Source organism: Micropterus salmoides, unplaced genomic scaffold (genome assembly GCF_014851395.1).
Source record: "Micropterus salmoides isolate LMB-PRFRI ecotype aquatic unplaced genomic scaffold, ASM1485139v1 Ms_hic_scaffold_14, whole genome shotgun sequence".
Taxonomy (NCBI): Eukaryota; Metazoa; Chordata; class Actinopteri; order Centrarchiformes; family Centrarchidae; genus Micropterus; species Micropterus salmoides.
Window position 1 is genome coordinate 30,473,982 of NW_024040485.1, and position 17,471 is coordinate 30,491,452.

Genomic DNA, 17,471 nt, shown 5'->3' on the forward strand with positions numbered 1-17,471 from the left:
TGTTTATATAATATTTATTTTAGGATTAGTGATTAACTTCACAAATTCAAGAAAATAAATATGTCAGTACTTCTACTGACCCCACGACCCTGTACACAGGATAAGCGGTTGACGATGGATGGATGGATGGTACTTCTACTGAGGTTAATATACTCAAAGGTTCACCAAACAATTATATTTGGGGGGTTTTCACCTATGGCCTATAATTTCTTTTTGTAAATCTAAGATTGTCTATTTTATGGTTGTACTTTTTAATGTGACTTTTGGTTCTTTACATATAACCTGTACTCCCTGTATTGTTTATACCAAGTTGTTTTAACATTTGTACCTTAAAAAGTCATTACATTAATTCATTTAGCAGATGCTTTTATCCAAAGCGAGCTATACATGTCAGAGGTCGCACGCATCTGGAGCAACAGTGGGTTAAGTGTCTTGCTCAGGCACACATTGGTGGATGGGTCACAGTGGGAATCAAACCCGGGTCACATGTGTCTTAACCATTGCACCATCATCACCCATTTAATATATATTTAAAAGCTACTAGTACTTATTTACTTATTTATTAGTCACTAGTAACATTAGTAATATAGTAACTATTCCATTAGTTACTAGTAGCTGGCAAACTTTTGCCTTTGAAATCTATGGGGCTCTGCAGTTCAGATATCATCTATTCATTAGCTACTAGTAACCAATTGAATAGTTACTTGTCACCATTTCCATTTTACTAGTCGCTATTGTTTATCTACTAGTGCTTATTTTTTAGTTACACATAACTATTCCATTAGTCACTAGTAACTATTACTTTCTTACTAGGAAGAATGGAAATGTTACTCAACAAGCCATTTTACTAGTCATTAATGACCTAAAATAATGTACTAGTAAGAGTATCTTTTGGAATAGTTACTAGAATGTGCAATTAGTTATTAGTAACTAAAGATAGTTATTACTAACTACTAATAAATAAAGTACTAGTAGCTTTTAAATAGCGACTAGTTAGTTTTAAGGAATAATAAATACCTGTTCAGATTCTATTCTATTAATAAAGTTGTGGGGAAAAAACTCGGCAGAACACCGGAAGTAACTTGAGACGGAAGAGGAACAACGAATTCACGTCGTCTGCGTGAACGTTTGGAGAACTTTTAACGTTGAAAAACAAATTTTTTTGCACCCCAAATCAAACACCCACGGAATCCTCTACGGTTTCATCTCACTTCCACAAAAATCCAAGATGTTTAACAGACAGACGAGCCTGTGGATGGGTGATGTATGTCTGAAGTCTCAACGTTTCTTAAGTTACGTTAGCTTAGCAACGCGTGCTGGTTCCTAGCTCTGAAAATACGATAACGATGAACTGATTTAAAATCTCTAACCTCTGTGCCACGATAACGTTACTTCGTTGGTAGAACAACAATATTAGCTAACATTGGTGTGCAAACGATTCACCAAACTGCCTTTTCTTCCATGTATTGTTCCCGACGCTCTTCGCCTTGTAGCAACCGTTAGCTAATGGAGTGACTGCGAGCTGCCGTTACAGTAACGTTAAGCATCGACTAACGTTAACGTTACATACGCACTAAAAGCTATTTAAACCACATTATGATTAAGATAGTTACCGTGTTTAGTTTAATAATCATGTCGAAAGAGTGGTAAATATACATCCGACACATCCATCTTAACTCTTTCCATTTTTTAACTCATAACCATGCTGTAACATTATAATGTTATTTAATTGGGGATATAACTAAATTATACTTTGAAGAACAGGACCGGTAACATTAGAGTTTACGGTACATAAAGCAAAAGATAATCTACCCAATGTAAGTTACCAAGGTAGTCCATTTGGGTCCTTGTAACTGAAATAGCATGTATTTTTTGGTTTGTTTTATATCAGAAGGAGGGAAAGATCCGTATTTCAGAGACACAAGAGAGGAGAGGACTTATTTTATATGAACATCACATTTACCAATTTGGCAGACGCTTTTATCCCAAGCAACTTACATTTGTGGCACCACATAAAAGCATCAAAAAAGTAAGAGATCTAGGAGTGACAATAGATACTAGTAAGAACAGCAATGAAGCCTAATAAGAGCTATTTAGCGTATACAGCATCAATGTGGTAAATACCTGGGGAAAGAGTTAAGAGTAATGTGGATACTGTAGAATTAATATGATTGTACTCATGCGTTAATATAACCAACATCCACTGAAGTAAGAGGAGATATTCTAAGCCTTCCTTTGCATGGTTCATGAATAAATTACAAACATGTTGTTGTTGGTGATGATGCTTTATTTTTTATATAATACCATTGTAGTCACATACTTTCTGAGACTCACGTTGCGAGAGCGGGTCCTCTTGATCGCTATCCTGGCATACGTTGGTGTTGCATCATCTATAGCTATAAAATGCGATAAAAGTTAGTGGCTGTAGCCGACCAATCAAGTGTACCCAATGTCAGAATATGGGACACTACATAGCTACCACGGCTTAGCTGGATTTAAAAAAGTTTAGCACAATAGACAAAAAACAGGATTTTGAGAAGTGGGAGTGACACGTTTGAGTGGATGATACACCCAACTTAAAATGTCTTTGTGCTGTCTATGAGCTGCAATTTGTAATCTTATACAAATCTTTTACATTTGTCTGTGGTTGGAATTGAACATGATGCATTTACAATTTCTCTTCGTGTATGTTTAGTTGGACCCATACATGGATGAGAACTTCATCAAGCAGGCCTTTAGCGCTATGGGAGAATCGCCGTTTGGAGTCAAGATCATCACTCACAGGATAACGGGGTAGGATATACAGAGCACCTCGTGCCATACACCAGCCTTTGTGTTAAAGCCTGAGGGCAACTGCTACAGTATAAGATGTGCTGATAGGTTTGCCCACAGATAACATATCTTTCCTCCTGTGCAGTGGGTCAGCAGGATATTGCTTTGTGGAGCTGGCAGATGAAGCAAGTGTCGACCGCTGTGTCCAGAGACTCAACGGAAAACTGGTTCCTGGATCAAATCCGGTCAGTTCTATGGTGTAATTGCAAAATACTTACTCATATATGTTTGATGCAATCTTTACTGCAATAATATACATAATTATTGTTTATCCACAAATAAATATATATTTATATAAACTTAACTTCACTGTCGATTTAATGTGTCAATTAATGGATTTTTTGTTTGGTATAAAAAATGTCAAAATTTTGATAAGTGTTTCCCAAAGCCTAAGATGACGTCTTCCAATGTCTTGTTTTGTCCATAACCCAAAGATATTCAGTTTACTGTCAAAGAGGAGTAAAGAAACCAGAAATATTTGTATTTAAGTGGCTGGAATCAGAGAATTGTGTGAATTTTTTTCCTTTTTTTTTTTTCTTTTTTTAATTACTCAAACAAATTAACGGATTAGCAAATGGTTGCAGCTCTATATGATTTGACTGTGGAAAATGGATCTCAACTAGTCTTCTCTGTTATGACAGAAACTTAATATCTAAATGTTTTAAAATAAGTCAGTGAACTATGAGGTTGTCCTTCTGCCCTGTAAACTAGAGATGCACCGATCGATCATTCAGTGACTGGACTGACCGGTTTTCAGCTTGATCAGCCATGACCGGTGACTAGGGCCAATCAGTGTGACATATCAAATCCTGTGCTGGTCAGATTTAAATGCATGCTGTGGCACACTGTTTCATGGCATGCACTCAACAACAGTTACAAAAATGTTTGTGTATGATCTCAGTTATCTCAGTTAAGTTTTTGAAGGAAAATCGGAATCTGCCAAAATCGGAAACGGCAGGACAGACCATGAAAATTGCAATCGGTGCATCTCTACTGTAAACAAACCAGATTCTTGTTAATCTATTGGTTGAAAGTGCCACGTTTGTTTTGGTTTGCTGTGTGTGCTTTCCCAGTAAATTTTATAAACATATTTATAAAGAAGCAACACTAAATAGCTGTAACAGATATTAATATTAGTATCTGTAACATATTAATAAATTCTATATTGGCTGCAGTGACAGCAAGTCTATTTAAAGGTGTGGTGATTAGGGCTGTCGCGGTGAAGTAATTTCCACCGTGGCAATATGTTGGGGCTCAACGGCGCGGTATGCGGTATTATCGCATTTTTCATCAATGAAGTAATTTGGTGCCAAGTGGCAGAGTAAGAGTGTCTGTATCTGTCACCTCACTGCACAACAAGCCGCTAACAGCAGCTTTATGGTCTGAGCAAGCTAGCTGCTGCGTGCTCGGCAACAACATTGTCAAGCAAACTCCTTTTTGTAGTTTGACCGTGTCTTTTTCAGACGTAGCTATATAATTCCCTTCAGGGCATGTCTATCAAGTCAGTTTACATATCGCAGCAACATACACAGAGCAGAATGGCTGTCCACAACTAACCAGCTGCAGACTTCCAACGCACTACGCTCCTTAGTTAGTCCGATTCAAATGAGGCTTACTGTCCACAATTTCTCTGGAATGTCCCTCAGGATCACAACGTTAGTCCAACATCGCCGAGCGTGCTAGCCACATTAGCCGCGCAATATGCTAACGCCAAGTTAGCTAACCTCTAAAATAAACTGTAAAACAACATAAAACACGGCAACACTTACAGCTTCAGAGTTTGAAGTTGGGTCACGTACAGCCCATGGTGATCCATCCTTGAACCGTTACAGAACTTGTTACGGTTGTGGAACTTTTGAAGCACTTATTTATTAATTTATTAATTAATTTAACACGCCCTGAAGTGTACAGTATCAACATTGCGGTTGTTGCGGTACTTGCCATCCTCCGCGGTAGGCTTGACCAATAGCGCACTATTTAAATTTTGCGGTTATCGCGACAGCCCTAGTGGTGATGTAAAACAAAAATCATGCCGGCTTGAAAGTCTCAAAGTGTGTAAACTTGTGAGCTTTACCTGAATTTGAAATGCTGCTGGCCCAGTGAGCTGGCCAAGCTACTGGGCTCCCTGTCCGTCGGCCTGTACCTGCTGCTGAAGGAGGCTGCTTGTACATGAAATGTACTTTGTTTGAAGCTGGTGAATAGAGTCTCTGGTAGGAACTAACTGAGGAATGGGCTGGTCTGGGTGGTGGAGGTATGTAAACCCAAATAACAACAAACTTAACTCTACTCTTCATTTTCAGCAATATCAGTGCTATACTACACGTCTTTGGTGTTTGAGGATGGCTTATTGTTTGTGTTTTCTCTCCCCCCGTCCAGCCCCGGAAGTTTAAGCTAAACTATGCCACCTACGGCAAGCGGCCAGAGGCAGGGTAAGATATGATTCACTTTCAGCTTTTGCATGTTACTGTTTGAGTCTAAATTTAAGTTAAGATATGCTACACACTATTTTGCCTAAAACCCTGTTTACACCAAAATTATTAAGTATGTGCGGTAGGGCTGGGCATTACGCATTAATAAGTTACTTTAATATCAATATTTCAAATGTTCAATAAATTTTTGATTTTATAAATTTGAATCATAAACAAATAAGCATTTCTTTTTTGATTAAGATATTTATTTTGTTGAGTTCAAGGGTCTGAAAAAAGATTTTACTTAGTTTTACTCTTACTTGCATATTTGTAGAAAAATAATTCATAATTCTTTAGAATGTTCTACCTTTGTTAAGCGATCCACTTTATGGCATCAAATGTTTGTTCTGACCATAAAGAAAAGCTTAAAACCAGAATGAACCATCTAGTTTCACTCAGGAGCATAAATCAGCTGTTAAATCTGAAATAAATTACATTAATCGTGATAATTATCAATCTCAAATGATATATTTTTATCATCATAACTCTTTCGGCCATATCGCCCAACCCTAATATGCAGGTGTTTTTAAACTTCAAAAATAATCCTTTTCACACTGCCAGTAGACGAGTTTACCTTCTCAATTTTTTCCTTATGTATTGTGTTCTACATCACGTCCACGCTGTAGTGTCAGTAAACAGCTGAAAACAGTACAACTGTTTAGGCTTGTTCCGACTGGCGATTAGATCGGCTATCAACGATTAAAGGGATGATCAGCGATTGGTTTGTCATACATCGATGTCGACTAAGTCGACTAACTAACTCAACATCAGAACTAAGATGACAGAAAAAATCGGTAGAATCGGCACCCCACTGCTGTTTCCCATTCACTGATTTATTTGAGGCAACATGACACAGCTCAATATCAATGCTGACCGCCACACATACTATTAAATAGGAGCAAAATCATAATCAATTGCAGAGCTGCCCGCAGCGCATAGATTCGTTCAGCACAACTGCACTCACTCACTCACTCACTCACAAACAAACATAAATCAGTGATCAAAGTTTTATCTTCTCTCAGGCCGGAGTTCTCAGTGTTTGTGGGCGACTTGGCCTCTGAGGTAGACGACTTCCAACTGCACCAAGTTTTCAAGAAGTACCTTTCCTGCAAGGGAGCCAAAGTGGTCACTGACCAGTATGGATACTCCAGGTATCTCAGTTCATAGAGAAGGACCGGACAGCGAAGTGGCTTTAGAAAAGTTAAAAGTATTCAGTTTGACTTAAGATGATTTCTTGAACTACATATTATTTGTTTATTTATTTCTTTGGTGTGCTGTATACTATACTATCTGGTTTGAATATTATTGTATGAAATGCGCAATAACATAAATATGTTTCCTGGTTTAATGATTATTTAGATAGCTGTGCTAAGGACGTTGACCACCAGTACGTCTTCATCTATTTTCGAGAAAAGGCTGAAGAAATGTTTTCTTACCATCTTATGCTAAAACTATTGTTTTCCCCATATAGGCTAAGCAAGAGCAACTCACAATTCAAGTGATGCTACCTCATGTTAAAAGTAAAACAACAAGTTTCAGTTCTACCATAATAATACCCATTATATTCTGTTTCTCATTATAAGTGGCTATTAAATGCCAAGTATGGAGTGTGTGGTGGTGTGGAGAGGAGGTGTAACTGTTGTTTGACCTGCAGAGGTTATGGCTTCGTCAAGTTTGGGGAGGAGAGCGAGCAGAAGAAGGCGATCGAGGAGTGCCAGGGGACGATGCTGGGGGGAAAGCCACTCAGACTCAGTATTGCTGTGGCAAAGAGGTAAGTTATTAAGAAGGAAACATGGAACATGGCAAAAAATGTGCCACAACTTGATGAACCTCTGCATAAAAAGATAAAGAAAACGGTGGCATGCAGAGATTATCATGATTAGTAACTGTTGCAGTTCTATGGGTCTGTGACCATTTGTTGTCTTAGTGTTATTACTTCCCCTGCGAGTTATAGCGTGGTATGTTGAGCACTTGCCATGTGTCACAACCTTTCAATGTAAACTGATTTAAAAGATATGATTGACTCATTGGTAGGAAAATCCTTTCATAGAACATCTTTAAAATACGCACCCTGATTTGGAATATGATTTTATGGCAGTCATCTTTTTCAAGGACACGCTGAATTATTTCAAGTTGTGGATTCAGCAAGATGCTGAAAAGGTTTTTGGTTCATGTTAATTTCATCGAGACTTGCCCTAGTGTGACGTTAATCGAACTACTTAGGCGTGTCTCCAGTAGAGGTCGACCAATAGTGGACTTTTAAAGGCCAATGTAATAACGTTAGTTCAGAGCAGGAAAAGGCTGATAAGTTTCCTAAAGTTAGAAACTCATCATCACAGAAGATTTCTAGGTAGTTGGGCCTATATTTGGGGGAGAAATGCAAAAACACTGTATACTTCAGCAGATACAACTGAAGTATCATCACTGAAGCTACCTTAATATTATTTATAATTAGTCCTTTAATTATCAGTGGTGTGCATACATGCCGTGCTTTAACTTCTGTGTTATGTATACGGACAGAAAAATCAGGCAGGCAAAATGCTCTGATTCTGAAATGCTCCTCGTGGGAAATGCAGCCTGAAGTTGACGGAATGGAACGAAACGGGGTCACAGAGAGCTGTGAAGAAGGTAGTAGAAGCACAAAAAGGACAAATTAATAACAAGTGGGGCTGGCTGCACGCTCCACTGCTGAAACGCTTCTGAGATGCTTGAGTGTTTGTATTATGTGGTTTATTGTCTCTGTGATGGAAATTCTTATGAGCTAGTCAACTCTTATTGATGAATGAAGAAGGTTTCAGGAAACTCGGGATGCCTTAAAAAAGCAACATTTATTGAAACTCGGCTGAGGAGATAGGCAGAAGCAGCACAGAGTGAGAACACAGCATAAAGCCAAACTAAATCTGAAGTTTACTTCTTGATCCACAGTATTTATCCTTTTACTGTCTCTATGGGAATCTACCAAGTGTCCCATACAAGGTGACATAAAGATGACCTATACCTCACCTTTTGCCCACATTTGCCCTAATGAAAATTCTCTTATCCGGCATTCAGACCAAACACGAATTTAATGTGTGGATGTGCACGGAAGCTATTTGCTGAGCTGTTGTAGTCCCAAAAACTAAAGTAAAAAGCTAATTTAATAAAAGCTATAGCTGCAGTGCTCTGCCTGGCCCTCTCTCCACAACGCTCTGAAGCCGTCTGTGATATACGGACAATCTGATAGGCTATTGTGACTCAGCGTCATGCGACTTTCTCGCTGTTCATATTATCATATTCAGAAATATTCAATATATATAAATATTCAACTCACGCGAAGGCCTTTGCATTGCACCGCCCGACAGAAAATTGCGGCTCCACGCGTTTTTGCATTGACTTTGGATGTCAACGCACCGCCTCCAATGCTCACTTTGCTTTTGGTCTAAAACCACCTTTTCAGTCACCAGCGTCCTTTACCAAAAAGCTACAAACCCGGTTGTGTATGTTGTTTTGCGGTGGATCCGTCGAGTCTCTTTGTATCTGGTGGTTGGAGTTCCTGTCAGTGTTGGAGCCTCCGTCACACTTATTTTGAGGCTGCGCTCACTCGTGCAGCCCCAAGCTTACACAGCTTACTCTCAGTCTTCCTCTGTCTTTCTGGTTTATCAGCACCGTGCTGGGCAGGTGACAGGTGTGTTTACAGTGTTTTTGTGCTCTGAAAGACGTCATAGCTTGGATATAAAGTCACAGCCGATGGAGATTAGTGTTTCCACCCAGGTGTCATGTTTCCATCGCAGCCAGTTTTAGCTGGAGCTGATGAACAGACAAGACCACTGCAGTACTGAAATAGCAACTACATGTAGCCTCCACAACTTAGTGAGAGAGAGCAAGGGGCTGAACGAATCAAAATTTGATATTATGGCAGACAAATAAATCAATATATGGGAAACACTGGGATGTATTTGATAGAGCTTGAACCAAATAATAAAGCTGAATTCAAATCGCCTTCAAAATGTTAATGAAACTTTGTTTTATTTCTTGTGTTGCAGCCAGAAGATGAGTAACTACCATGGCGGCCAGGGCCAGAACTACCAAAGCAACTACAACCAGTCCAGTTACTATGGCAACAATAGTGGCGGGGGTCAGGGGGGTTACTACCCTCAATGGGGTGGCTATGACCAGTACAGCGGCTACAACAGCAGTGGTTACAGCAGTGGCTACAACAGTGGCTACAACTACAACTACGGGCCCTACGGTTACCCCCCACCGGGCCACATGATGCCACCACCTCCCATGGGGATACCACCCATGTCCACTGACATGACGGGAGCCGTAGAGGTGAGGGAAATACTTTGACACCCAGAGAGGTTTTACACAAAGCACAGAGCAATTAACCCTCATTTTTTATTTTTAATGTGTAATGGATTAGTTTAGGAAATACACTTATTCACTTTCTAACTTTGCTCTGTCTGTCTAGACATAATAATCTACCCAACAGCAATGACAATTAGTGGTTTTATGGGAGATTGTGTGCTGCATTATTTCTCGCCTGGGCTCAGTGACGTCCTAGAGTCAAGGAGTTGTCCAGCACATATCCCTGGTAAAACCACAAATTTTCAATTTTACACTTAGATTTTTGTACCAACAAATGAGAGACGGAGGGCTGATTTTGTTGCCTTTGGAGCTTTTTCACCATTTCTAGTCTTTAGCCTAAGCTAACTGGTTACTGGCTGTACCTCATATGTATTGCACGAGTGGTATCGTTCTTCTCATTTAACTACAAACTACAAACAAACAAGCGTATTGCCCAACATACTGACCGAATCCTTTAAATACACACACGTAAGTAAGACAGCTTTAGGGCTGCTGAAAGGCACCTTTCATGGATCACATCTATAATATTCAGAGTGCTAAGCTAAGTGAAATATGTGGTGGAGCTACCTCCGTATTGAAAACACAGAGATTAAATTGTTATGGAAAGGCAGAAATGAAATGGTTCCACACTAGAGTATGACAGAGCAGTGCCATTTCTCCATTCATTGTCCTTGGAAACTAGAAGAACATCTGTCCATGTTTTAATATATGGAAATGAAATCATTATTTAACACAGTTTATTACGTGGATTTATACCTTTTTGATCTTGTAGCATTAATACAGGGGTTCCTGCAGGGTTTTTTATTCACATGATGCATTCGTTTTCAGTGTTTCAGAAATAATTCCCAATGTTTAATGTGTTTCCCCAGCAGAGCCACGTGGAGACTGAGGGTATAGAGGAGGATAATGCAGAAGGTAAGACCCTTTTTCAACATGAAAATGCATACAGGACATGCTGCCAATCCGTTAGTTGACACATTCTACTGTTGCCTACTTAACTTAATACAGCAGGGTCTGACTTGTTTTAGACAACTTTGTATACCTTGGACCTCAGATATGACTTAAATCCACAACTTCAGGGTTGTCTGGTGCCACAAAGAGGTCCTGTACTTTCTGGTTAGATAATAAGGTCTCCAGTGTTTACAGTGTTTGTTTTTATTTAATTTATTTAACCAGATTATCTCTTTTGAGATTTAAAACCTCTTTTCGAGTCTGCGGGGTCTTAAAAAGTCTTAAAAGGTAACAAATCAATTTTGCCAAAATTAAGGCCATTAAAAAGTCTTAATCACCATTTAACAAGGTATTAAATTTTGTAGATATTTTTGTCAATGTAAATATCCTTTTTGTCCAAAGAGTTTGCATGGTAGAACTGTGGGTGAATGTATTTATTTATATTGAATAGTCAAAATTACCAGACGGGCAAGATGTAGCGAGTTGTTATTCTGTGTAACGTTAGGTGCAGGGATCTACCGTGCAAGCCTTTCACTCATAGGCTCCTAAAAATAGATCCCTGCGAACCAGATAACTGATTTACGAGCACAACCGACTGTAACTTTCCACCACGCTGGATCCCCAATGCTAATTGTTAAAAACATGGTCAGATTGAGCTCTGTGGCTGCTTGAACAGCCCCGTTACTAAAAAATTAGAGCAAGATGCACTGTCAGCAGGTGAAGCGGTGAGACACAAGAGAACAGGGAAGATATAAAGCGTTTGGGTTTGGCTAACATTAGCTGGCTATGTAGCTACATCTGTGCCTTTTTATTGAAACACGTTCAACCTTTCATAAAGCCGATTAGCTCGTCAATGGCACTTTTTGTGAACAGACCAATCACAGCAAAGGTTTGATGTGCTACAGCAAACCTTCCAACTAATTTTTATGCATTAATAGTTATGATTATTGATGAGTTAGTAGCCTACTTAAAATTAAAGTTAGAGACTAGCTACCATGTAGAACATTTTTCTTGCACAAAGTTAATGAATAAAAAACAACCCCAAAATGAAACCGCTGTAACTGTAATTAATATTATAATAGTGGTAAGCTATATACTATACTATTATATGAAATTATAATGAATATAGTAACTACATATAATTAACACATTAATATCAAACTAACAGTTTACTATTATATTAACAATATACTTTTAATATAATGTTATAATATTATACTAATACACTCATTTATACTAGCTCCTCCTCCAGGTTGTGGATCGAGCCCCTGTAGTGAAAGATGTTGCCAGAGCCAGGATACCATACCAATATGTGCTGCTTCTAACCTCCTTCTCTTCCTGAGAGCAACATGTTCCCCTTTTTCTATTTTACATCTGTTTTACTAAAGTTTACACAAATCAGCTTTACGGTACAGACATTAGCTGTTGATCGCAAATGTCTGCAACACTGCCTACACTACTAACGTTATCCATCACTCAATTTATTCTCTTCAGCTTTGTTCCATTTAGGCCTATTTGACTTATGTTGTATTGAGACAATGGTCGATGAAAGTTATCACAAAAAAAGTGTTGTTTTATAGTCTCAAATCTATTTATAGTAAATGTAAGTTAAAGGTGCTTTGTGTAGTTTTTAGTGGCTTCTAGCAGAAAGGTTTCAGATATTTATGACTGAAAATAAGTTACAGCTATGTCAGGTAGTTAACAACTGGTCGGCGTTTGCAGGCAAGCTAATGTTATCTAGTTTGAACCAACAAAAATACAAAATCACACTGTTTCACATTTTTTGCAGTAATGTTGCGCACATAAACATTATAGGCTATGCTTAAAATATGTTGAAAAGGTCTAACAGGTATTGAATTTTACTTCAAGATTCCTGTGTATATACCCTGAAATAGACAAAGCAGAGTAACAAATACAACACCAGACACAACCGCAACATTCGTCAACGACTGAAGATACACAAATAAAAACATCATAACTCCAAAACTACTCAGGTTTAAAAGAATTTGTTACTCTAAAAGCAGTGATAGATAACAAATAAAATGCACCAGAGCCCAATTAAAGGAACTGGTGGTGACACAAAAGTACAAAGATAGGGTACAAAGAGGGAAGCATACCAAGGAAAGACTTTTTGCTTGGACTTTAGCCCATGTGCTTTGTTTGCATGCACACACACATACACATACATGTGGTATCTTACAGAGCCCATCCCTGATTGTGACGTGGAGCAGTGGAACAAAGATTTTATGCAGCGCAGCGAGGAACTCTATGACGCCATGATGAACTGTCACTGGGAACCCCTGGACTCGGTTAACTCCCCAATCCCCTCCCTCTCTTGATAATTCTTCTGCCCCTTCCTGAACCATAATTATTTAATTTTGTATAATTTTGTACTCCCCATAATCTGCCAACACCACATTGACACATTCTCTCAGTACTTGTCTAAGCCTATCTGAAGGCTCCGAGTGCAGATGTATTTGTTCTTCTTCACTCAAAGCACACAAATATTCACTTGATTTAATGTTTACCATGTTGGTAATATTCAAAATGTTCAACAATCAATGAAGTTTCTGTGTAGTGCATACTGTCTTTGTATGAACCGCCCTATAAACCAGAGCTACACACTTGGGGATGAAGTGCTGAAGTTGCCTTCTCTGCTGGTGACTGGCATACAGTAGCTGCAATATTTTATGATGTCACTGAGGAACAAAGCCCACTGTCATTTACTTTTGTTCATCTGTTAGAATTGTGACACCAGCAAAAGCTAACTTTACTCACTGAATACGACCCCGACTTTTGAAGAAGAGAAGCAAGTAAAAGCTATGCCTTAATTGTCATTGGCCATGTACTTTCCTCTCTAGGAGGGTCACTAGAGTTATTATGTATATACAGGATATCAGTCTTTCTTGTCTTATTCATTTTTTTAAATGAAGGAATTTCCCTCCATTTTTTAAAAAAACTTTCTGATAGATTTAATGAAAATGATCTGGGTAGTAGTTAAAGTATGGATAATATTGAGTTTAGCCAACAGTAATCGACTACAAAATGTAATTTTCACTGTTTTCCAGACAAGAAGCTCAGTGTCTTTCTATATAATAGACAAATAGTTTTGAGCGCTGTGAAACTGCATGCAGTGATTTTGAGCTTGACAGCTGATTTTCTGTATCAGATGTCAAGGCATTTATTTTCTGCTGTTTGATGGCTGATGTTTTGTATATATATTCTGGAGATGTTTTATCAATAAAACAAATGTAGAAGGAATGGGGTCTTCTTCTTCTTCTTTCAAGAAATTCTAATTGTTTCTCTTGTAAGATAGTGTAGACTGTGTCAGTGTTGCACGATTTGCAGGTTCCTATTGATTTTCAATCAACAAAGTCATATTCAAAGTCCGGTATATCAAAGCAGATCCAAAAGATTTCTGATCCTGAAGATTAGGATTCAGATTTGGTAATCTAATCCTACGTTTTAATCCGGACAAAATTGTGCATTGGTAATTTAACATTTAAGTCTGAGATCTGGATCACTTTGATGCCAAAATTCTGAATCATTTGGATCCAACCTCAGACACGGATTGACATAAATTGACAAATTCTTCTTGTTACCCAAGATGGTCATTACATTTAAACTCTAAATTGAATGTGCCTATTACAGTTAAACCCAAAAATAAATAAATAAAGGCAGATATTGGGAAAGCCATATGCAAAAGAGGAAATGGCCTAGTGGATGGAAGGAAGGATGGTCAGTTTTAATAAATAGTGCTGGAGCTATTTGATAACTAAACTCTATATGATGCGGCCACAGTTGGCATGAAGATGGTCTGAACTGCATGCGGCTGCTGAGAGGTCCCACACCCTGGAGAGTCCACCTAGACACAAACAAACCAATTAGGCTTGAGCCACCTGTCCCTTAATATAAGGGACAGTTATCAACGACAGCACTGGGCCATGGTGATTAACTGTGCTATTGACAGAATTACAGGAGAAGTCTTGCAGGTGCTGTTGAGAGAGACTTTCAGGCCCCCCTAGTGCCCAGATTGATTAGGCTAGTTTTATTAGAGAATGGGATGAGATATGGCCAAAGATGTTGTCACGATAAATCACTATTTCTTTTAAGTTTAAAGGCTGCTTTGTGCTCCTTACATTTTACATATTACTAGAAAAAAGTATACTTACATTTGGAAGCGAACGCTGTGCTACTTCTTCTTTTCTGGTAGATTAGGAATTGTCTGTTAGCTGCATAGCTGCCTCCCACAGTGTAGTGTTGATATTGCTAATTTTAAAGTTTTCAAATTGTGAGGAGATCCTCCCCAGGGGGGCTCCAAACAGTTTAATGGCTCAGTGAAAAAAATATTACAGTAGTTTTTACATTAATTATCTAAAGGGGACATATAAATGTGTGTGATCAGGTTATAGAGATAGTTCAGAGATACAGTAGTTTTGGGGAATTTTACAGTTTTTCACACATCTCCAGAGATTAATAAATGCCATAGGAAATACCTTATTATTGGGGTAGTCTGTGCTGTCAAACAGCAATGTTAGGCTGTCTTGTTTTAATTCTGCCTGTCAGTGAGATCATATATAACATAAGCATAATCCCTTCATGTTTATGTTAAGCAAATCTGAGCAGGTAAACTAAGGGGAGGTCCAAAGTGTAGGTACTACTTCCCTATACCTCTCTTTGAAGCAGCCCATCGCCCAGCAGTGTTAACGAAACAGCAAGTGAATTTCCCCAGTGTGGGATCAATAAAGTCTATCTTATCATCTCTTTTTAATTCCCAGTTTGCCCGATTCTATGAACAAAAGCCTCTTTTCCCTGACATAAAGCAGGCATTTGATAAGACATATTGTACAGACTCCAGGAGTCCAGTGTTCATTATTGTTGTCTCTGTGCATACCCACTAGCACCAACCTACTTGCTAACCGCAATGTGCCAGTCTTAGCTTTGTCAATTTGACCTCATCTTTTCGAGGCATGCTCACTCTATTGATCCACTGAAGGCTGAATTGTGTACAGCTTTCTCCCTCTGCTGCCACTGACAAAAAAGGAGATTTCATTATCAGGATCGACCTGATCCAGATGACAAGTTCTGAAATTCCGGCCTCTGGTAACCATCAACTAAACACCCCTGGTTCATGTTGGGCTTTTGTTGCATGTCATTCCCATTTCCCTTATTTTATACAGTCTATGGTCGTTCCCCATCTCGCTTTCACCTAATTTTTACTGTCATAGTTTAGCTTCGTAGTATATGTTAGCAGGGCTGAGAACTTTTCAGTTTAGTTTGGAGTCAGATTCGGTATTGGAGATTGGTTCATTTTAGGCCTACTGTGTCATGTCCCACCGTAGGGGTCTGGGTCATCACTCTTTAATGCGCATGCCATAGCAACATGCATGTATAGATGAAAAGCCAAGTCAATAATCATGGTCAGATCAGTGTGATCAGGATACTTGCCAACCTCCAGACATGATATCCTTAATGTCGACCAAACCATCCTTCCCCAGAATCTATGTGTCAAAACCAGAGACTGTATTTCTTTTAATTCTAGAGAATGTATGGAATACTATAGGTTAGTTAATAAGTCACAGCGCCCACCGGTGTCGCATCAGCTGGGTAGAGTATAATCACGCTGAGTCGACACTATCAATTATAGGAAATAGTTTTTCCAATGCGTGAGAAAATTGATGTATGGCGTGAGGGCATGTGAAAAGTGTCAATTGTGTGAGTCTCACGCTCAATGCGTGAGAGTTGGCAGCTCTGTGTTAGCTTGCCACCTGGCTGTAGAGTCTTGTTTACCTCTGTATTACACAGTGAATGAACGCACACAACAGAGACAGATTGAAAATATTGTAAGCAGAAGACTCCAAAATCAGTGACTGACCTTGTGTTATTTTTTTAATGCCATAGTTGGGTGAAAAGTGTTATGTGTTATTAAAGAGTTATGTTTAGAGAACCAGGATTCAGTAGTTCAGGTTAAGTTATTGTATTTTAAGTTTTAATCACTGCGTTTGCAGCACTTCACATATCCATCAAATCATTACAGTTGCTACTTTTTTTCTGCATTGCAAGCAAAGTCTGAGTTGTGGATTCAGTTAAGTCTGGGTTTCTCAAACATTTCAAGCCTCTGTCTATTTGGCAACGGCTGTCTCTTTGTTCCTGTCTTGTGGAGACTCTGTCATCGACTGTGACTCCCTGTTATGTCACAGAAACAAGTCTTTTGATAACTACAGCATGTATTTGCTGCATACATTAGAAAAAAGCTATTGGTTGGATGCACATACGTTTTCAAAACCCACTTTGTCCATTTTTAGTTCAGAGTTTCAACAGGATTTCTTTTCTTACTTTTAGAAGAGGACAGCACACAACACAAATGGACAGGTTTGGTGTTTCATACAGAATCTTCAGTCATTTCCAAACAACCACCTAGAGCTAATGATTTAATTCATCTTTGCATTTTTGCAATGATGATGACTCAGTTCTGCATCCTCTGCTTCAGTACTAGAGCCCGGCTGATATGTCGACCGGCCGATATTATCGGCCGATATGAGCTAATTGCATTTAATCTGCATCGGCGTTTATAACAACAAACAAACACTGCTGCACCAGAAAAAACAGAAAAGAAAACATTCAGCTAACCAGAGTCTGCTGGAGCATGTAGAAACACGGACAGGGCTGTGTAAGCGGTAAGTTGGTCCTTTGTGTTGATTACATAACTTTAATAATTATAATAAAAACAGACCCAATCACTTCTCCTCTCCTGAAATCATTCATGACTTGTTAACCCTCCTGTTTTTCATTGCCCCATCCAGTGTGTTTTAACTTACGGTAGCTGGGTGTTGGAAGCTCTGCTGCTGACAAACGTGATTGTAGATTTATTTC

At 38.8% G+C, this 17,471-nt stretch overlaps 1 protein-coding gene across 2 annotated transcripts; it reads left to right on the forward strand.

Moving 5' to 3' along the window:
• Positions 1 to 1,076: 1,076 nt before the first annotated feature.
• LOC119902659 (tRNA selenocysteine 1-associated protein 1-like) lies at positions 1,077 to 13,859 on the forward strand. 2 transcript variants are annotated; one of them, XM_038718985.1, is made up of 9 exons: positions 1,077 to 1,264; positions 2,696 to 2,793; positions 2,918 to 3,017; positions 5,209 to 5,261; positions 6,323 to 6,451; positions 6,955 to 7,071; positions 9,323 to 9,611; positions 10,517 to 10,562; positions 12,801 to 13,859. In XM_038718985.1, exons 1-9 carry the CDS (start codon positions 1,229 to 1,231, stop codon positions 12,935 to 12,937), a joined length of 1,005 nt encoding a protein of 334 aa, XP_038574913.1. In that variant the 5' UTR covers positions 1,077 to 1,228; the 3' UTR covers positions 12,938 to 13,859. The 2 variants fall into 2 exon arrangements, with proteins under 2 accessions (XP_038574913.1, XP_038574914.1); XM_038718986.1 differs by having other exon boundaries at positions 10,520 to 10,562.
• The last annotated feature ends 3,612 nt before the right edge of the window (positions 13,860 to 17,471 follow it).